Source organism: Neolamprologus brichardi, chromosome 8 (assembly GCF_056152115.1).
Source record: "Neolamprologus brichardi isolate AB-2024 chromosome 8, ASM5615211v1, whole genome shotgun sequence".
In the NCBI taxonomy this organism is placed as follows: Eukaryota; Metazoa; Chordata; class Actinopteri; order Cichliformes; family Cichlidae; genus Neolamprologus; species Neolamprologus brichardi.
Window position 1 is genome coordinate 12,141,179 of NC_142111.1, and position 20,613 is coordinate 12,161,791.

Sequence of the window (20,613 nt, forward strand, 5' to 3'; positions counted from 1 at the left end):
GTAAATACAGGTTTACTTCTATTTATATATATTAAAAGAGCTGCTGATACTCAGGTCAAACCGAGGAAAACTTCATATCAGCATTTTTATAGGGAATTTAAAGCAATAAGACTATAATGTGAATATACAGATTCGCAACACAAAGCTGAATAATTACATGTGCTGTTATTTATTCCTTAATAAAGCAAGTCACATTTCACAATTTTTTTCTTTGTTATTTTAGGCAAGTATATATTGTAAGTATATAAGTATATAAGTATAATAAGTATATATTGAATTCCATACGTTGCAGTACATAATGGTAAAGAAAGAAGCTTCTTTTCACCATACAACAAATTCTTTAAAAAATATGTTTGCAGAAATTTAAACACAAAAAAGGGTCTCATTATAGAGAAGCAGTTAAGAGTCTTCAAATGATAAAAAAGTCACTTTACAAAGACAAAGTTTCTACCATAATGCTTCAAAGAACATCTGCTCAAGTAGTTCACTATATTTAGTTTTGTGTGATTTATTTAAGTATACAGACTTTTTGTCTCCTTGTAATGCTTTGCCTTCATGTGCATGTCTGGGATTTAAGCAGTGGATTGGCAGTTGCATTTTTCTGTTTAGACTTACATTGCCAAGTACAATGCAAAGCATCAGATCCAATGGTATACGGCACACCACCACTGAATTCTAAAGCAATGGAGATGTGTGCTCTGGAGTGACAAGTCAAGATTGTCCATCTGGTAACCTGATGGATTGGCGGTCGCCAGGTGAATAGTATTTGTCTGACTGCATTGGGCCAAGTGTAAAGTTTGAATGGTCAAAAAATTGATTTGTGATTTTAGACACAGCCAGCTGGTTTTTCTTTCATGAATCAAATGTTCTAGCATCAACATTTCTACACACCATGTTTACTCCTAAAAATATTAGGAGGGTCTATAGCTTTCATATAGATGCAACTACCAGTGTGATTTTTATTATTCTGTTAGGGTTGCTCCTGCATCCATCTCTGGAACTGGTACCTCTTGTGGATTTTCACTTATCATCTGTTTGTATTTACTCTTGAAAAATCCACCCTGGGAATGGAAGGAAAAAAAATCAGTATTGGATATAGTAATCTCTAAAACATTTTTTTTAACTGGACACGGTCACCAAAAACATTTTAAAGCTGTGTAATTAATTGAAAAAGCGTAAAAAGTCTCTTTCACCTTATACAGGCCAGCAGTGATTAAAGCCAGAAAAGCCAGCCCTCCCAGGGCTCCTCCAACAATCGCTTTCGTGAAATCTGGCTGAGGATACACTTCTACTTCTGCCTCAATCTGAGAGATGAGGTGACAGAATGTGGATGAAATGTAAGATACTAAATAACTGGAACAAGTTAAATATGTACTCACCTTGCGTACAGGAGAATTGTTATCAGACCCCATTGAAAAGTAGATGTACTGGTTTTTGTCATACTCCAGACTGGCTGTGCTGATCAAAAGGAATTTGGCAGACTGAAGTCCAATCTAAGAAAAAGCAATTAAAAATGGAATGTGTTGAGCCTAAATTAGGCATCGTTTGATATAAGAGGAAAATTCTGTCTAAAGTTTAATCACATTACTAGTGCATATTCAGAAAGAGTTGCAAAATATATTAATAAAGCATTTAACCCAGACTTCCCATCAATTACCTGCTCTATCCATCCTGAACTGAGGTTGGCAGAAATTTCATATGTCCTACTCTGCAGTCTTCCCATAAATGTGTTGCACTTAAACACCCTGCACATGGCTACAGAGCAGTCCTGTGGGTGATTTGAAGAAGAACAAATGCAGCATAAGCTGTGATCCAGTGTAATGTGAATTTCTAATTGACAGTTAGGTTGAATGTAGACAGCTTAAATGCAAAGTTTACCACAGCTTTATTTTTTTGTATGTTTTCAACAAAATTTCTGACACCTGGTTCTTCATCATCTCCTCTCTGACAGTCTGAAATCTGAAACATATTTGATTAATTTAGCGTCCATGGTCCCAATTTTGTCACACGGGTCCGTCCATACCAAAGCCATTTTTGGAGTTGGTAGAAAAATCTTCTGACATATATATTACCTGTAGGCTGCTCAAATTCACCCAAATGTCTTTTTCACCAAGCTTCACTGGAACCTTAATCACCACAGTGAAATTAAGTGCTCTGATATCATTTGTAACCTAAATGAGAAAGCAAAAGTATAGCCAAGTATTATAGTTACGTCTAAATAATATAGTTAGCTTTTAAAAATACTGGTATATGCAGAAATTATAGCTGACCTTGACTGATTGTTGGACTGGTTTCTGCAAATCATTCATCCCAAATGTGAAATTGTTGTAACTGTGGGAGCTAAATATTAAATAAATATAAGTAAACATTTTGTCCATTTCTAAATGATCTACACACACACACACACACACACACACACACACACACACACACACACACACACATATATATATATATATATATATATTTATATTGGAAGAACACGTACCTTTCAAATGTCATAAAAATGCTGTATTTCACATCAATTGATTTCTTTTTGTAGAGGTCACTTGTAGGGGCATGATCCTGATTTCCACTAAAAAGAGTAACTGTTATTATTTATAATGTATTTGTAGGCTATTGCATAAATGATGGGTACCTGGACCAAAGGAACCGTACAACAGTACCTGGTGGCATTTGCAGTTACAAAGATCTCCCTCTCAAGTTGACTGTTGGTGTCAATCCCATAGGAGACAGTGAAGAAAGCCTTAATTGAATGAAAGAGATTAGAATGAATCCTCTTTGCCTTTAAGCTGTGCAAAACTGAGGGGGAAAAAGACACAAAAAAAATGTTCTGGACAAAAAAATAAAACAGAAATGAAACCTTAGTTTTGCTTTTGAAAATTGGCTTGTCAATAGTGCAGTCTGTCCTTCCTTGTGATAAACCATCTTCACTGTCCAAGGAGTTGCACTCAATTCTTCCCTTTATTAAGAACAAAATAACTGGTAGATACAATGGGAGAGCAGCAGATCAGTGGTGACTAACACAGACTTGTTGCTGATGCGTTACCTGCTGAATCGTAAACTTCCTGTAGGAGAGTCCAGCTGGGTACGTGAGAATAACACGACTGTTGTAGGAGTTTTCTCCTCTGTTCTCGACTGTGACTGTGACATTCAAAAGCTCATCAATGCCCACTTTAACCTCTGAGGATCTGTAAGAGGATGAGGAAGCAGAAGAATAAAAAGGGAAGAAATTAAGCCTACTCCATCCATCCATCTTCTTCTGCTTATCTGGGGCCGGGTAGCGGGGGCAGCAGCAGCCCAAGCAGAGAAGCCCAGATTTATTGCAAAGAATTGAAATTTGAAAGACTAGTTAATATAGAATAAATAATAAGCATTTTTTCATCTGTAGTCAGTTTTAGCGTGCTTTTCTTTTTTAGACATGGGACGTATATGATGATACCAGACATACAAGCAAAGCATACATGTTGTAACTGGGCCTCACCTGGTAAAGTTGAAATCCACTTTCAGGTGGTCAACACATTTGTTGTCAGAGCCACAGCTGATCTCAAACTCTAACTGTGGAATAGGGCAAAATTTATATTATACATTATTTACAGACTAAATTAAACTTTTTATAGGTTGAAAGAAATGATGTACAGAGATGGCTCATAATTCCATTACATGATAAAAGTACTGGTAAATAGTGTGTGACAATGCGTGCCAAATTTACTTTTGCCACGCATTGTCACGCATAAAATTTTACTTATTTTATGTATTTTATGACTATTGTTCCTTTTATTAATTGTGTTTTTTGCAAGGTGACCTTGGGTTTCTGAAAGGCACCCTCAAATAAAATGTATTATTATTATTATTATTATTAAATATATTTGTATTTGTATTTGTTTTGACAGATGAACAAAATACTTCCTAAAAATGCAATAATGATCAGAGATGACAACATCTACAAGATTTGTAACTGTGATAGCAAGTCCTATGGAAAAAAATTAGATCACGCATTTGGCCTTTTGTATGGATGGGTCCAACTACATGTTTAAAATGAAAACATTTGAATAAACTGATGAACTATTTCATGTCAAAATTACAGCTGTTGTCAGCAGTAGCGGTTTTAGATACAGATGCCCGGGGCGGCATCGTGGTGGGGGGCGGCATCACGGAAATCGGCAAAAAAAATTAAAAATGCTCGTACTCATGCTGCCCCGACGTCAACCAGCGCATATTGGGAATGTCACAGGCACCGATCGGCTTTCTATCGCCCATTTCCTGGGAGTAAGGGCGCCCTTCGTTTGCAAATACACCTTAGACAAAGTGAATCTGTGAATTAAGGTGTAGGTCTGTTAGGTTATGTTGTGGTGATCCTCGAGTTGGGGGATGGGTGTTCATACTGGAGTGCAAAATTAAAACCAATGGAAGATGGACAAGAAAAGTTCAAAGCCATCATGTCTTCAGTTTAGAAAAAAGAGAAAAGAAGAGGAAGAGAAACGAGCAAAAGATACAGGTCAGCAGATGTGTCAGTGGATAATGGCAGGTCATGTATCCTGAAACAATCAGAATCAGAATACTTTATTAATCCCTAAGGAAATTATGTGGGTTAGTTGCTCCAAGAAGAAATGGTAAAAATAGTAACAGTAACAGACTAAACTCCAAACAATACATTATGTTACAGATTTTAATGTTAATTAGTCATTGTCAATTGTTGATTTGTCCTGTTCTCATTGTATGACGAATTATGATGGCTGTTTGGTAGCCGTTTGCATACTATGCATACTCTCTCTCTCTTCATATGTGTATATGTGTGTGTACAACAGTTTTATGTTAATGTACAATCCTTAATATGTTTTGTGTGTGTGTGTGTGTGTGTGTGTGTGGTGGGGGGGGGGGGGGGGGGGGGGGGGGGCAGAGGGAGTGTTCGCCCAGGGCGCCAAACAGGCTAGTACCGCCTCTGGTTGTCAGTGTGAAATTGAATATTGACATGATTAGAAATTATATTATTATAAATTTCACAAGTTTCTTCCACAAAACTGTGTCTCAGTTTTTAACTCAGTTTTCAATCCTTTTCATCAAAAGGATGATGTATGATAAGGATTAATATAGCAGGAGACGTAGAATTAATTGTTAAACCTAAACATTCAAACCTCCTGTCAAGAGACACAAATTTGATATTCAAAACTATACTTAGTAGGTGATGTTTCAATCAGCTCTGTGTTACCAGTATTATCAAGCCAGGTTGCAGTTAGAAGCATAAAACCCAGTTTTGTTGTTAATTAAATCGTTATTAGCGCCAAACTCATATTTGACAAAGATAGTGATTTATTGAGTCAAGTAGAGAGACATTCATCAGGAAGCAGAAGCAGAGAGATGTCCTTTTCATTATGAGCAACATACGGAACAGCCATATTGCATGTTGTTGGAAATAATGGCCTATGCATTGGCTGAATGTCGATTGGTTGAAAAGTGAAATGGGAAGGGAGAAACAGTAAAGCTCACCAGGAAGGGAAGCAGCAGGAAAAAAACAAACAAAAAAAACCAAAACATCAGAAGTCAAAAATACAGCAGGAAAGGTTCAGACGGGGGCTGCTGTGGACACTTCTTTGTTTTTAATACTACATGCAATACTATATTTCAGCTCTTTATTTTATAACTAAATTCTTTTGTGCATTTAGCTGATGGACTAAAAAAGTACATGCAAGACTAGACTATTCCCATGTGATCTGGTTTTAAGGCATTTCACAGCAGAGAATTGTCTGTCTTAAGAGTTTTTAATTATCTTTTTTTATTTACCAACTCTGGGGAATTTGTTATTCTAGATTTTAGATCTTTGATACTGTCAATCACAGTATTCTTATTTCTTGTCTCAAGCACTGTGTGGGGGTAAAAGTCGCAGCTTTAGAGTGGTTTAGGTCATACTAACTTCTCAGAAAGATGTTTTAAGGTCACTTTCTGGGGCTCAAATTCTCGCTCTGCACCACTCCTATGTGGAGTTCGACAAGATTCTGTTCTTGAGCCGATTCTTTTCTCTTTGTGTTTACTTCATCTAGGGTGAATTCTGAAAAGATTCGATGTCTTTCCAGTTCTACGCTGATGATTCCCAAACCCATTTGCCCCTGAAAGCAAATTACTGCTTCTCATTAAAATTTGTTTGAACATTTTGATGGCATCAAAACCTGATGGCCTCACTTTTTTTTTAGTTTAATGAGAGCAAGACTAAAGCCCAGTTGTTCTGGTGTGGGAAAATGGACAGCAACTTAAAACTGGACAAACACATTAATTCTATTTTAAGTTTTTTTTTCAACTGAGGCTTGTTTCTATGGTCAAGACCTTCTTTGTTTTATGTGGAGCACTTTATATTTAATTTGGATTTGTAGGCACAACTGCAGTACAAGGCTCTCCAGAGGTACTGGTTACTGGTTGTGTGTGCATTTCACAAAGACTAGGCTCAGCTGCCCAGTTAAAAAAGTTAGTGTTCTTTTCAGGATTACTTACAGGATAAGTGGTTGTTGTTTGAGCCTGTGGTGCGAGACTTGGTCTGAGTTGTGTGTTTGAGGGTAAACAATCAAATGTAAATTTCAGCTCATTGGAAAGTGCATTGAGTGCATCTTCTGGACAGGCCTGCAAGAAGAGGGCAGTAGTAGGATCCATGTTAGAGGATTCTTAAGTTGTAGTAGTTTTTTTTGTTTTTACTGCTGGTATTTGGTTTTACCTCAATGACGAATGTGACAGTTGAGCACTGTTTGCCATTTAATTCAACAGTAAGTGAGCTGGACTCCTCTCGTTGTTTCCCATTGACGTAAGCTCGGTTGTTTGGAGGTTTACGAGTGGCATCCAGTGTTAAAGTATAATTAATCCTTGCTTGAGCATCAAAGTCTGGAAATCAAAGTTTGATATTAGAAATGTATACAACTAAAAAAATAAATATCTGATAGCTTTGGCTTTCTGGTTTAGAAAACTGAAGAAAATGATGAACCTGTGTTGACTGTAGATATTGTACTCATAGTAAAGCAGATGTTAGCTGTGTTCTTCAATGGTTTTGAGCAGTCTACATTCTGTGTAGGGATCTGGATTGGGCTGAATGACACTTCAGCTTTCACCATTACTATGGGTCTTGATCTGGAATTTAGGAAAACAAAGAAGAACCACATTTAGGTACCAAATTAACAGCTGTTTTTAGAATTTGGTTCTGACCTGAATTAAGAAAAGACTTATGTAAACTAGTTCTACCAACAACATTAGCTCTCAAAAGTCTGATATGATCAGAAATGTTGTAAATGACAATTAATTTATGGAATAAGTCTTGGTAAATCATTCAATAGAATGTTTTTTTTAAATGGAATATCTATGTAGTTTTGCAGACACCCAATTTCCGTCACCATCACTCTTGTGTTTCGGAGGTGCAAATTTACTATATTAATTGGTTGACTAAATGATAACTCTTTCATTGTGTTAACATGTCTGAAATACATACTGTTTTATAAAATCTGGGTATTGCAGGCATTTCCATTTCTGCACAGAGACCATTACTTTGAAAGAGCCTAGTGTTATGCGTTTCACATTTCATTTTGAGATTTGAATGAAACACACAGGGTTTTTCCAGGTTCTTAAAAATATATATATTTATTCCTTCTTCAGTCAGCAGAGCATTTCTCATCTGGTGGTAAAATAAGTTGGAACTAAAGTATTTTTCTAATGATCAGTAAGGCTTTAAACAAAAACTAAAATAAACCTAAAATAAACTTCCAGTTGATAGATGATAGATACCCTTTTTGCTCTATACAGTGGTCCCTTGTTATAACGCAGTTCACCTTTCGCGGACTCGCTGTTTCGCGGATTGTTTGTTTGTGCAATTTTGCATGGGTTTTTTTTAAGAGCGCATTGTGTTCTGAATCCTGATCGAGTGTAGACCATTGCCAATCAATCTCCTGTCGTGTCGTGTCTCCTATCCAGCACAGAATGCGTTTAGCTTGTCAAATTCACATAAATCTTCAATTGCTAGCAGTGTGACTCTGAAGTGCTGTACTGTGTGTTTGTAAGTTTTCTCTCCAACAAACACAACAACGTCGACGAAGCGTTTTGCACCGTCAATGGCACCTGCGGTAGCACCCAAAAGGCAGAGGAAGATGCTAACCATCACACAAAAGTTGGACTTCTGGACACACTAAAGGAAAGTGTTACCATATTTTTCGGACCATAAGGCACACCAGATTATAAGGCGACAAAAAATAAAACAGTCAGATAAGTCAAACTTATTCAACTTACTTAACTTACTCAACTCATTCTTCTTGCTTCTCCCACCTCCGGTACAATTGATTCATTAATGCTGTATTCTCTCGCAGCTGCTCTTGTTGTGGTCCTGGGTCGGCGACCCAGTGTTTTTTGAGTTTTGTACTTTTGGTTTTTGGTTTCTTCTCTTGGTGTCAACTTCTTTAGTTTTTTTAGTGTTTCTTGAGTTCTAGTTTTAGGGTTTGTTATATGGCTTCCCTGTGTTCTGCGTTTTCTGTTTTATTGTGAAGGTCTGTGTCTTATGCCAGTGTGTTCAGCTTGCATTTCCCCCATCTTGTCTTGTATTTATAGTGTGTGTTCTCTTGTGTTTGTCACTGGTTCGTCTGTGTCCTTTCCCCTGCATCTCCCTGCATCCCCGTCTAAGGCTTTTAGGTTTCAGGTTAGTTTTGTTAGTCATTCCCAGTTTAGATTATATTTAGGTTCTGTTTTTGATTGCCGTGTTTCTGTTTGTGCCACCAATGTTTAAGCTCGCTCACATCCAAGCCTGTGCCAGCATTTGGGTCCTTTCTCACACACACCATACGAATGCTGGCACAGCCGTGACAGCTCTGTTCCCTTGTTCTGGACCTGAAAACAGGGTTTGATCTTTTTGTTTCATTCTATAATACTGGACTTATTTTTCTACGAAGATTTGAGCTTTGAGAGTGTTTAAACAAGAGAGAAAAGTGTGAAAATGTTCGTGCCTGCCTGAGAAAAGTGTATAAAGTGTGTAGTGAGGGGTTTTACAGCCTTAAAGCATCTATAATAATAGTAAAAAATAAAGCTGGCTATTTCGTGGATTTCACCTATCGCGGGTTATTTTTAGAAAGTATCTCCCGCAATAAACAAAGGACCACTGTATATGTATTCAATTGAAAATCCTAAATCTCTTATCATGAATACTTTGATGGTTATATAAAACAAATGCGCTATTCATATAATAAGGACTTTTAAGCCAGTCAAAACCTTTTGCACACAAATACAATCATCAGGGTTGCACATTAATAAAAATGGTAGAAATATGATAGACAACAATACTGACTAAACTATCTTGGACTTACCTCAGTAAAACAACTCTACCCTTTGAACCCACTGCTAAGTCAGGAAGTTTATCACCGCTCTGATCAAAAGATGACTGACTGATTGATAAACCAAAGAACTTCAGTCCTGACTGGACCTCAGAGCCAGTAATTCTCTGTGTACATAGAAATATTTTATTAATCACTCTGCATAGTGTGGCTTTGCATAATAGATGCATTTAATAATCTTTGTGAGTTCTTTGATGTTGTATACCTGTGAGTAAGTAGGGCTGATTCGTCCTCCTTCACTGTGGAATATGTAGATGCTGCCGTCATTCTCCAAAGGTGCTCCAACTGCCAAATCCATGAATCCATCTGAGTTTAGATCAGGCAGTACAGCAAGAGAAGAGCCGAACCTTCCTTTCACAGCTGCATGTCCTCTTAGTACTAATGGATCATCAAAATTACACTCAACAAACTAAAAGGAGGAGAGTGAACATTTTAAGATCAGATGATTAAAACCTGGCAAATAAACTGATAAATTTAATTACAGTAAATAAAATTGTGACTTACCAAACCAATTAATCTGCAAACATAAACTCTTCCCTCTCTATCAGGCTCCATGTACATTGGAGCTGATATGAAGATTAGATCAGTGATGTCATCGTTGTTTATGTCCAAGGTACACACCTCTGCCCCGAAATATTCACCAGTCTGGTACTGTGTAAGCAACAAATTATTAAATAAAAAAAATCACAAAGGAAATCTAAGGAGCTTGGAAAGAATGTTACTGAACTTTGTGAAGTTTTGTGAAGACTTTTCACCTCTCATCCAAGAGGCATCTTCAGTTCTCAAACTAAAATGTTGAGAGCCCCAGGTATTTAAACCCTAGTTGGGGTTGTCCTATAAGAACTTATGATGCCTCTTGAATGAAATGTGAAATGTTTTCACAAAACTAAAAGAAGCCCTTTTTTTCTTCCCAGGCCCCTAGTCTACCATGACCTGGATGAATGACAATCTAAACAGATATAAAGAAAAATGACAACAGTTTTAATTTGAGAAAATAATTTATATATAGTTCACAATTTTAATTTTCAGAACATTCAGATATGTTTAGATACATACTTGTGATAACAAGGGCTCAATCTTTTGGTTTTCAAAGCTTTGTCTGTTAACAGCGACCACAACTCCTCTGTGTTTATATCTTGGAGCACCAACAATTGTCAGTGAACCAGTTTGGGTTTTAGCAGTTGCCATGGAGTAACCTAGAATTTAGTTAGTCAAAGAGAAAGACAGACTAAGATTCATCATCCGATTTAAGTTTTGTCCATTTTGCAAAAGTATGCCTGAACAGATGTGTATGAGTTAGATTGATAATAATAATAATAATAATAATAATAATAATAATAATAATAATAATAATAATAATAATAATAATAATACATTTTATTTGAAAACGCCTTTCAAAACACTCAAGCACACTGTACACAGCAGAATAATAAAAGCAACATAAAACCAAGCAGTTTACACAATAATAAAAGCATAAGACATAAAACTAATTTAAAATAGCAGAGTGGAGAGGTTATGTGGGATAAGCTATTTTGAATAAGTGAGTTGTTAGTTGGGACTTAAAGTGAGAGAAGGAAGTGATATTTTTTAAATCAGGAGGTTGGGAATTCCAGAGTCGAGGAGCAAAGCAGCTGAATGCCCTGCACCCCAAGACGGGGAGACAGGACAGAGAGAGAAAGAGAAGAAGATCTGAGATGGGATGGTGATCTGAACCAGATCAGAGAGATATGGAGGGGAGAGATGATGAATAGCCTTAAATGTATACAAGACTATTTTGAAATTGATGCGATATTTGACCGGGAGCCAATGAAGCTGCTGCAAGACAGATAAAACTGTAATATTCTTACCAAGATAACTGTCAGGCTCCAAAGACACATCCTCGTATGTTTTCAGCTTCTGGCCTCCTGTTGTGTATTGCACGTAGCCTCCCTTCCACTGGTTTGCACCAACAATAGACATCTGAATTCCCTACAGTGTAGACAGAAAATACATTTTATATACAATTTATTAAACTGATTTAACTATATAATTGTATATTTGCTTTTAGATCATAAAAAGTGGCACAAAGGCACATGTGAATCTCTCTTTCTATGACTAGACTGTCTGGTGAGTTTCAGGTAGTTTTAATTACCTCAGGCACAATAACTGCACTGAATCCCTCTTGAGACATTTCCATTTTCAGTGACTCTCCACTGCTTTGAGATCCTGTAACAGAAAAATAAATGAGAAGGTAAAAGATAGACACGATGAGTCAAATTCAATTTGAAGATTTATTTTTTTTATTATGCTTCAAGTAATTATTTAACCTCCTAGGACCTGGCGTCCACATATGTGGACATCACATTTTGGGTTATTTAGACCAAAATACTCAATTTTGCTCTACATGGGCCTGATATCCACTGACGAGGACATTATACTGCTACTGTTCTATCAAAATGTTAAACAAATATCCTCATATGTGGCTCTTATTTTTCTTAAAAACAAAAATAAGGTAAAAAAAAAAAAAATCTGGCAATTCTTTGTTTTTGCATTCATCGGGCCCCAATATGCCCAAATATCAAAGAGAAATTAAAAATGCAAGTTGTAACAATAAATTTATGTTTGTACCTTCGATTGAGAAAATTTTGTCCTGCAGATTCTGTCTTATTACTTCAAGTGCGTCAAAGTTCTCCACTTGAAAGACGTGTTTGTTTGAGGGAGACGATGCAATGGTGTCCAGTTCTCTTTTGGCATCAGGGTTAGTAAATGCACCCCCCACCTACGATTGTTGACAAACATGTTTGAGTCCTCATACTATGCAAAATTATTTGCTCACTTTATTAAAATACATTCGTTAAACTTCACTTGATTTACAAACAGGTATTAAACTCTCTAACACGGAATAGAACCTAAATCCATGATAACATTTATGTCATGCTATAAAATAGTTTTTACACATATTTTTTCCTCTACTAGCTGTATTTGTATTACACACATATCTCATGTTTCCATTAGTAATTCAGCTTTTTCATTTAAGATACTTCATTTAAATTTTACATGGTCATTGAGTTTGGCTTTGATTTAAATAAATGCACTACATGTACATTATATGGTGCATATACAAATGTGTGGCCAGCATGTAACCAAAACTCCTAATCTTTGAATTCGTGTGTTTTCAGTCATATTATTACAGGCATTAAAAAAAATGCAATCCCTTAGCCATGCAGTCTGAATTTACAAATATTTGTGAATGAGTGAGTCATTCTAAAGAGCTCACTGAATTTAAGTGTAGTACTGTAATATGATCGCACTGCTGCAACAAGTCACCAAATTTTATTTTAGTCTGCCTGTATATTCCATGATTGACTTTAAGTGGTATTATTCCAAAGTGGAAACATTTAGACAAAAACTGTGCGACGGGAATTTCATAACATTGGTTTCTATGGCCAAGCAACTTCAGGAGCTGTAGTGAGTGAGTGGTTCAGGACTTTTCTCCCTATAGTGCAGCATAATGTGACTGTAGTGTGACAACTGAATAAAACTCATTATTACTGTAAAAGTCAACATACTGCAGGTTTAAATAATGGAAGTACTTACCCCAATAGCAAATCGAACAATGTTTTTACTCTCTGCTAGCTGTGCTGCACCTCCCAGATCGGTCCGATCATGAGATTGTCCATCAGTAATTACTATCAAGACCTTCTTCACATTTTGTCTGGAACCGCTTTGTGGTGTGAAAACACTGTTCCTGTCAAATTAAAAAAAAAATCATTTCAAAATATTGTTTTACAGTTGATCTTGTAAATTATACACAATCAGGTAAACCGCATTATTATTATTATTTCTGCATGTCATTCTCTTTGGCAATTTTTTAACATTTTTGTACAAATCAATGTTATACAAGTTTGTTTGTTTGTTTTGTTTTTTCAAAACAAAAAAGTTGGGGCCATATCATCTTCTCTGTAGAAGATGACACTCTGAAGCACAAGTTTGTGTACAGTGTGTCTTTTAAAAGGCGTCCCTCAGTCATACAGTCCACACAGTGTGATCAGATTTATGGAAAAAAATCAACTGGACAATAATGTAACTGCACTTCTTCACTATCATAACTGCATTATTTACACAACATATCTGATGGCCTCGGCTGTGTAAGTAGCTCCCTCCTGTTGACTGATTCTATTGATGTCAGTCTCCACTGATCCAGATGAGGAAAATTTCTTAAAGTAAAAGTGAACCTCAGGTGAAGTAGAGAACTGGGAAACAGAAAACTGAAAAAGAGAGAAAAAAATACTTAATAGAAATAAAAATGTAGCTATTTTATGTCTTTGCTATGATTTTACTGACAGAGGGACAACAGTTGCTCACCTGTGTGTCACTTGAGAGAAATGATTCGATTAGATCTTTCACAAATTTCTTCATTGTTTGAAAATCAGTATTATATACACTGCCTGAACCATCCAACAGAAAGGCAATGTCTGCCTGTGTTCTACACTCTGTCAAAGAGATGGATTCAAAATTATATATTTTTTAAACTCATATCATGCAAGCAAAAGGATTTTGTACCTTGGTAAAGGGTCAGTGAATACCACACATTTAAACATAGTCCCTTTAAAGTGTCCCCTTAGAACATTTTAGAGGGCATCACTAACTGTAATCAGGTACCAGGAGTAATGATATACATGGTGTGTGTGTGTGTGTGTGTGTGTGTGTGTGTGTGTGTGTGTGTGTGTGTAAGAGAGAGAGAGACAGAGACAGAGAGGCAAAGAGGCATTTACTGTTACCTTGAATAGAAGAAGGTACGGGTGGTTCAAGCCTATTATAACGGTCCAACTGAAAGCACACACCGTTGTACATGGTGATACTTCTGCAGTCCTTTGGAATGGTTGGACCACACACCTGAGAGGAGACAAAGCCAAGATGCCATAATACAGCAGGTTGAGTATTTTTTGTCACTTAAACAATTATTAATTCTATATAAAATCAAACAAGAAATTCCTACACAAATCTTTAAAATCTGCTGACTTTTAGTCTGTTTAAAGGAGAGAGAGAGGGGCAGAGAGATAGAGAGATATAGGGATAGATATAGAGAGATACAATCACTGGTAATGTCTGCAGTTAAGTAACTCACCACAGTGTTTTGTGCTGTCGGATCACTTTTCATTGACAAACCAAGCGACATGTTGACTGCAAAATCTGGTGCTGTATTGAAAGCATTACAAATGTGTTAAAACACTCCTAAAATACACTTTGTATAAGGAAGAAAACAATATTCAAATTGAGAACTACAAAGTGCCACAATTCATGATAACTATAAGAAGTGGTATCGTCTAGACTGGAAACTGAGATAAACAATAGTTTTCATCTGGTATATTTTCAAAATGAAGGAATGCAAAACAAAACTCAGTTTTACTTTTCTTCGTCACTATTGTCAAAATTTAAGAATTTTTTTCTTGTTTTTATCATCAGTTGGAAAGTTTATTTCATTTTTAAGGCTGAACGTTACGTACTAAGATATCTAATATGGAAATCTACTGTAACTGTGATTTGATTTAAACAAATGTATGTGACAGGATCTATGGATATCTATTTTTATGGCAAAATACTATCTGAGTTTTAGCACATTTAGAAATGAATGGTTACCTACTTTGAAATTGTAAATCTTGGCAGTGTGGGGGAGAAGTGGTGCACCTGTATATTTTCCCTCTTCCATTTTGTGAATGCTGTTCCAGTGGAGCACTGACGAGCAAACTAACAAAATAAATCTAGTCAATCATGTAAGTCTAGAAAGCAAACTCCATATGTCCATATAGCATAACAGAGATGGTAAATAAATAAAAAATAAATAGCAGTAATGTTAAACATGCAGCTGTAAACCCGCTTTCAACATAACAATGCATGTCCTGACTTACTCTGATTGTCTCTGCACCACCTGGTAGCCAAAACCAGCAGCAGAGTTACTCAGGGTCTTCCAAGCCACGGGATCAATATTGAAACAAAGTGCAGCATTTAACACTGAGAATTAAAGAAGGAAGAACATCAATAACATTTTTAGAGCCACTGTAAAGGATGATAATGTCATTATAGCATCTCTAATTATAATTGTTTATATGCAGTATAAGAGTAAGAAGCAACTAATTCAGTCGATGAGTTGGTTTAATTCTTTTCTTAACTGTAGGTTTCTTTCATTAACACTAGGAAGCGCCAAAGTCACATATCAATATGGAAACTTAAACATTTTCTGATATGATTACTGTACAGTGAAAATCTCATACCACTGCAACCATGCATAACAAAGTCTTTGTTCAGTATAAGTTATTTATTTCTGTTAAACAAAGTCTTCCTTTTTTTAGATGTTAAAAGCAGTCAGTATGACATTGTATAATATTTATACCTCATCAGCATGAGACTCAACTTCTGTTTCTTGTTATGGCCTTAATAAGAGTTAAATAAAAGACTCTCATAGGATCCCCTCAGCATTTATTCACTCTTGCATATGCTATTTACATTAAATATAAAATATAACCACAGTAGGAAAGTTGGGTGCAGTGTCAGAATACCATGCAGTAAGTAAGCTTCACATTTTCTGTAGACCTCAACAAAACAGGCAGGTATATATAATGACTTCATAAACATAAAATGATTATTTTGGATTATTTCAGCTTGTTTTAATCAAGTTTAATAATTTGTTAATAATCAAGAATTTATTTTTTTATAATGATGACTTATGAAATACTTTTTCACTCAGTACACTTCTATAACAGAAAAACATCTTAGTAATGAAGCTATTTTTACAGTCAGAAGTTACACATACAGTCACTGAGCTGATCACACATTTCAGAGGGTAGTTTGGTTCACAGGGGATAAAATATAAGGAAATGAGCATTACAAAAGTATTTTGAGATGATATAGGTTCAATAACTAATAATCAATGTTGGATCTTAACCCTTTCACGCATAGTGGATTTCAATACACTGGACAGCTATTCCAAGGCTGTTTTCTTGTATTTGTGTCAGTGTTGATGGTTTACTTGCACATAAACCACTCTACTGGACACTGATGTGTCACTCCATACACATCAGTTGCCCATCTAAGTGAACATGTAAAAACCTCTTTGAAAAGTACATGTTTAAAAAATGAAGTTCAAAAATCTTTTTTTTTCATGCCTAAAGATAAAAATAATTTAAAAAAATCCTGATTGAAGTTGTCATGATTCATGCATGAAAAGGTTAATACTACTCATTGTACTTTTTTTAAATTTAAAATGTGTCTCTGCTGTATTTACCAGAAACACGGTTTTCATTAAAATAGCAGTCATATTTCTACTGTTTGCAGACATTGATAATTGATAATAATTGAGAATAAATCTGTAGGCACCAGTTTGTCTTACCTGACAAGAATAATGTAGCAATAATTATCGAGTCCATTTTGTCACTCCCAAGGAACGAGGGTAATGATAGATGAACATGAACCTACTTCTGCTGATAGTGTGAGCTGAAATCAAAAATGCAGAACTCATAAAGCAACCTCTCAAAGCTAACACAGTCAGTTAGAGGAACTCTTATGTAGGAGTTGCTACAGTATTAATAACACTGTGTCTTTGATGCTACACAACACTGTGGTGGTGTCGTTTACATTTTATCTAAAAAATCATCAACTTGGTTTTAATTAAACAATAAAAACAGATATAATAAACAAGATTGGAAGTTTATTACTTTTGGAGCCACAAGATGAAATTACTGTAATCATGAATAATAATTAGAATAATCAATAGCCAAAAAAAACCCCCACATTTGACCAGATTACAATATCTTTCCCACTGATCATAGTATGATTAAAAAAGCCTCTTCTTGTAAAAGAAATTAAGAAAAATGAATTACAGCACCTCCAAAATATGAAGCCATGACTTTCAGTCAGAAAGACTTGCCCCCTCCTACTTGAAGGAGGTAAGGGTATCATTGCCACTGGAACTGGGAAGTGTTGGCGAGCAATATTGAATTTGGTATGGTTGATTTTGGTATCGATCAGATACTAAGTAAATACAGGTTCAGTAGTGCATATATAAAGTACCATTAACAATATTTTTTAAACTTAACTATAGGTAAGAACATTGTGACATGATTTATGAGGTGAATCATTATCAGAAAACATCACAATGTCCCATTGTTTTTCTTTGAAGTCTTTTTTTTCTCTTTCTAATTTAAAGCCAAGTTAAGTTTTGAATATTAATCAAACAAGTTAAGCATAACTGTAATGGGGAAGGCTTTAAGACCCAGGGGACCCAAGGGAGGGTATAAAAGAGGAAGTAGCAGCAGGTGCTCTTCTTCTCTCATTTGCACTGACAAGTGGCTGTGAACAATGGTTATGTGAGAAGTTGAAGAGCCTGAGAAGTTTCCATTGTCTGCTACACAAACTGTCAGTGTAAATCTCTGCAGAGGTTCAAAGTACAGGCTGTTTTTCTTTTAGTGTTTTTTTTTTTGTTTGTTACAAGTTTGTTGACATGTATTTGATTTTTATTGTATTTCATCTTTTTAGTATTGATTTTAGAAGACCACATTCAAGTTGTGCAGCAAACATAATAGTCAGCTGGAGGTTTGTTAATTTAATATATTTGACATTAAAAGAAAGGATATTTATGCACTGCAATATTAGTTGGGCAATGTGCAATCCCTGAGCTGGGCTCTTACCTTAGGGAGATTAGGTCTCGCAGAGGTGCTCCGAGTGGATTTGCTGTGATTAAGTTTCATTAGGAGTGATTGTAGTGCTACCAATTATTGCCTGAACTAAAACAATTAATGCATGTGATAAGTGTTCTGCTGGGCTCATATTTATTTGGGGTGGGCTTGTTTCTTTTAAAGAAACAAGCATCTGGGGCTGCCCTCAGGTGATAGTTACATTGCTGGCAGGTTGAACCAATAAGAGTATATTGTGGTCATTAGCGACATTTTTATTGTGATGTTTTTGGTCTATTACAAACCCTTTGTATTTTCTTTTAAAATAATAAACTTTAATGTACCCTGGCTGATCTTGACCCTCTTGTCCCGTTTATTCTGGGCTCGTTCCTGCAAGAGCTTTGGGCGTGCACGGGTAGTACAGAGGCCCTTAGTGGTTACTTGGTGGCTTTTACTCACTACATAACATATGGTTTTTATGATGTTATTTCCTAATTCCAAATATGTACCCGCCCCCCACAAAAAAATGTGGCTATCCAGAATTGGGACCAGTCTCTCCTTCTTCCATCCTCCCCAAACCCCACCCCCTTAGAAACTGTGTCTGCTCACAGACCACCCAAAACAACAATACCGAATTGCAGTTTAAACTCGCTGGCTTCACCCTAGTCCACTGTTTAACCTGGTTTAGTGATTAGCTTTGTGTCAATAACCTTGTCTTAGACACCAACAAAACTGACACCATGACCATAACTCCTCCCAATTTATAACCTATAATTGGTCAGACTCTTACTTCCTTTTTCTCAACTGCTAAATCCAATGTTCCGAATTTACTGTAATGTTTCCTTCCTCTCCTGGTTTTGACCTGCTTAAAAAATCTACTTCTCATTCCCATTTTTCTAAATTTAAATCTAAACATTTCAGCTTTATTGCTGGATGCATATCAATACAAAACTAAACTGAGGAAAATTCTAATAATCATCATCATCATTATCATCTCGGGGAAACGCAGAGAGGTACAAAACCATGAGGGAGGATGCGACATGGAACTGAGGGAGACGTGGATATAAATACACAGGAAGATAATGAGGGACATGGAGGACACAAATAATCCTAACGAGACAGGGCAGGATCAAGCACAACATGACATACACTGACGGGAGACTATCAAAGTAAAACAGGAAGTACACAAAGACGCAGACTGGAGGGGGAGAGAGAAAACGGAGAAGCATGGAGAGCACAGACATGACGAGCAGGGGAAACATGGAAAAAAACAGGAGGGGAAGCAAGGCACAAGAATTCGCAATTAAATAAACACAGAGAGACAGAGGGAGACACAAGGGGAAATCTAATAAACTTAATCTAACAACCTAGGAACCTTAGAATAAATCCTTTAAATAACAAATGAACTTTTAACAAATTAATCTTAAAGTCAATTCTCTAACGTATTGGAAGCCAGTGTAAACGAGCAAAGACTGGAGAAATAGAGTCGCGTTTACTTCTGCCTGTCAAGAGATGGCCTGGAGCATGCTATACAAGCTGAAGACGAGAGTGCAGAGTCTGGCTGATACCAAAATAAAGACTGTTACAGTGGTCAACCTTGGATGAAATAAATGCATGAACATCTTTCTCGAATTCAGAAGATGACAAAATGTTCTTAATTTTTGCAAGGGCCCTGAGTGAAGCGAGTTAAGCGAGTGTAACCAAGCACAAATGTGTCAAATAAAATGGCAAATACATTTATAATGTATTTATTACATCAATTAAACATACATTTTCCCGTTTATTCCCAGACAGGACTTACAACACACACTAATACCCCCAGCTACACATGAGACCTACCAAACCAAAGGTGTGACAAATAACACTACACTGCAAACCGTCACACCCCGTTTAGAGACACTGCAATCACTTTACCTGTGGACACGCCCTCTAACAATTCGTGTCTAAGCACAGCTGGGAATCAGCGCTATGCATTACCTGGAATCTGGGTTGTAAAGGGAAGTGGCATAAACAAATAAACAAAACAAAAAAAAAGGCGGGGGGTGGGGGGTCCGCCCTTACAAAACTCCCCCCAAATCATAACAGCCTTTACGGCTGGACGGACTAACCAAAACAAAATTACAAATCAACCAAAATGACAAAAAAGGACAACAGAGACAGCACAAGAACAGCTGCAAAACACAAAAATTATAGAGTAAAATGTTACCCAATAAAATATCAGTTTCATTAAACCATTTAAAATCACAGATCTAAAACAAACACCCAGTATACCTACAATATTGATCATTTTCCTTAGAGTCAATCTAGAGCTTGATCAATTCCTCCATTAAAACTCCTGGTCACACTAAAAAAAGTCCAACAACATGCATTAAAAATGGGCAACCAAAATAATAATATATCCAAACAAAATGGCAAAAGTCTCTTACCGAACAATATACCCACTCGCACCATAGTGAGTTAACCGCCTCTGGAATTTCCCACAGAAGACCAGACCTCACCCCACACACCCACTACCTTTTCAGAGCTCCTCCGCCAATCACCTGACAGAAGGCAGCGAACTGCCAGGTGACACTTGTTACACGAGTCCGATTCTATATTCATTTTACATTCGTTACGTTTTT

At 36.4% G+C, this 20,613-nt stretch overlaps 1 protein-coding gene across 2 annotated transcripts; it reads right to left on the minus strand.

The window, feature by feature from the left end:
* Positions 1-961: 961 nt before the first annotated feature.
* On the minus strand, positions 962-16,747 carry LOC102791846 (integrin alpha-M-like). Of its 2 annotated transcripts, none has more exons than XM_087845451.1 (30): positions 16,711-16,747; positions 15,233-15,335; positions 14,968-15,071; positions 14,452-14,522; positions 14,105-14,219; positions 13,689-13,816; positions 13,446-13,591; positions 12,921-13,071; positions 11,952-12,102; positions 11,476-11,549; positions 11,192-11,312; positions 10,401-10,540; positions 9,849-9,995; positions 9,550-9,753; positions 9,318-9,451; positions 6,965-7,107; positions 6,701-6,849; positions 6,484-6,609; positions 3,485-3,558; positions 3,050-3,191; positions 2,864-2,962; positions 2,667-2,746; positions 2,489-2,575; positions 2,271-2,340; positions 2,073-2,171; positions 1,879-1,959; positions 1,658-1,768; positions 1,380-1,493; positions 1,194-1,304; positions 962-1,061 (listed from the first exon to the last, which is right to left on the minus strand). In XM_087845451.1, the coding sequence occupies exons 1-30, from the start codon at positions 16,745-16,747 to the stop codon at positions 963-965; spliced, it is 3,411 nt and encodes a 1,136-aa protein (XP_087701577.1). In that variant the 3' UTR covers position 962. The 2 variants fall into 2 exon arrangements, with proteins under 2 accessions (XP_087701577.1, XP_087701576.1); XM_087845450.1 differs by having other exon boundaries at positions 6,701-6,864.
* Between the last annotated feature and the right edge of the window lie 3,866 nt (positions 16,748-20,613).

Bases quoted from the DNA above. Each gene is read 5' to 3' on its own strand.
- LOC102791846 (XM_087845450.1), bottom strand. From the start codon at position 16,747: ATGGACTCGATAATTATTGCTACATTATTCTTGTCAG. The intron at 3,192-3,484 runs GTGAGGCCCAGT...ATCCTCTTACAG, and splicing joins GTGGATTTCAACTTTACCAG to ATCCTCAGAGGTTAAAGTGG. The intron at 2,341-2,488 runs GTACGTGTTCTT...TTTAATATTTAG, and splicing joins ATTTTTATGACATTTGAAAG to CTCCCACAGTTACAACAATT.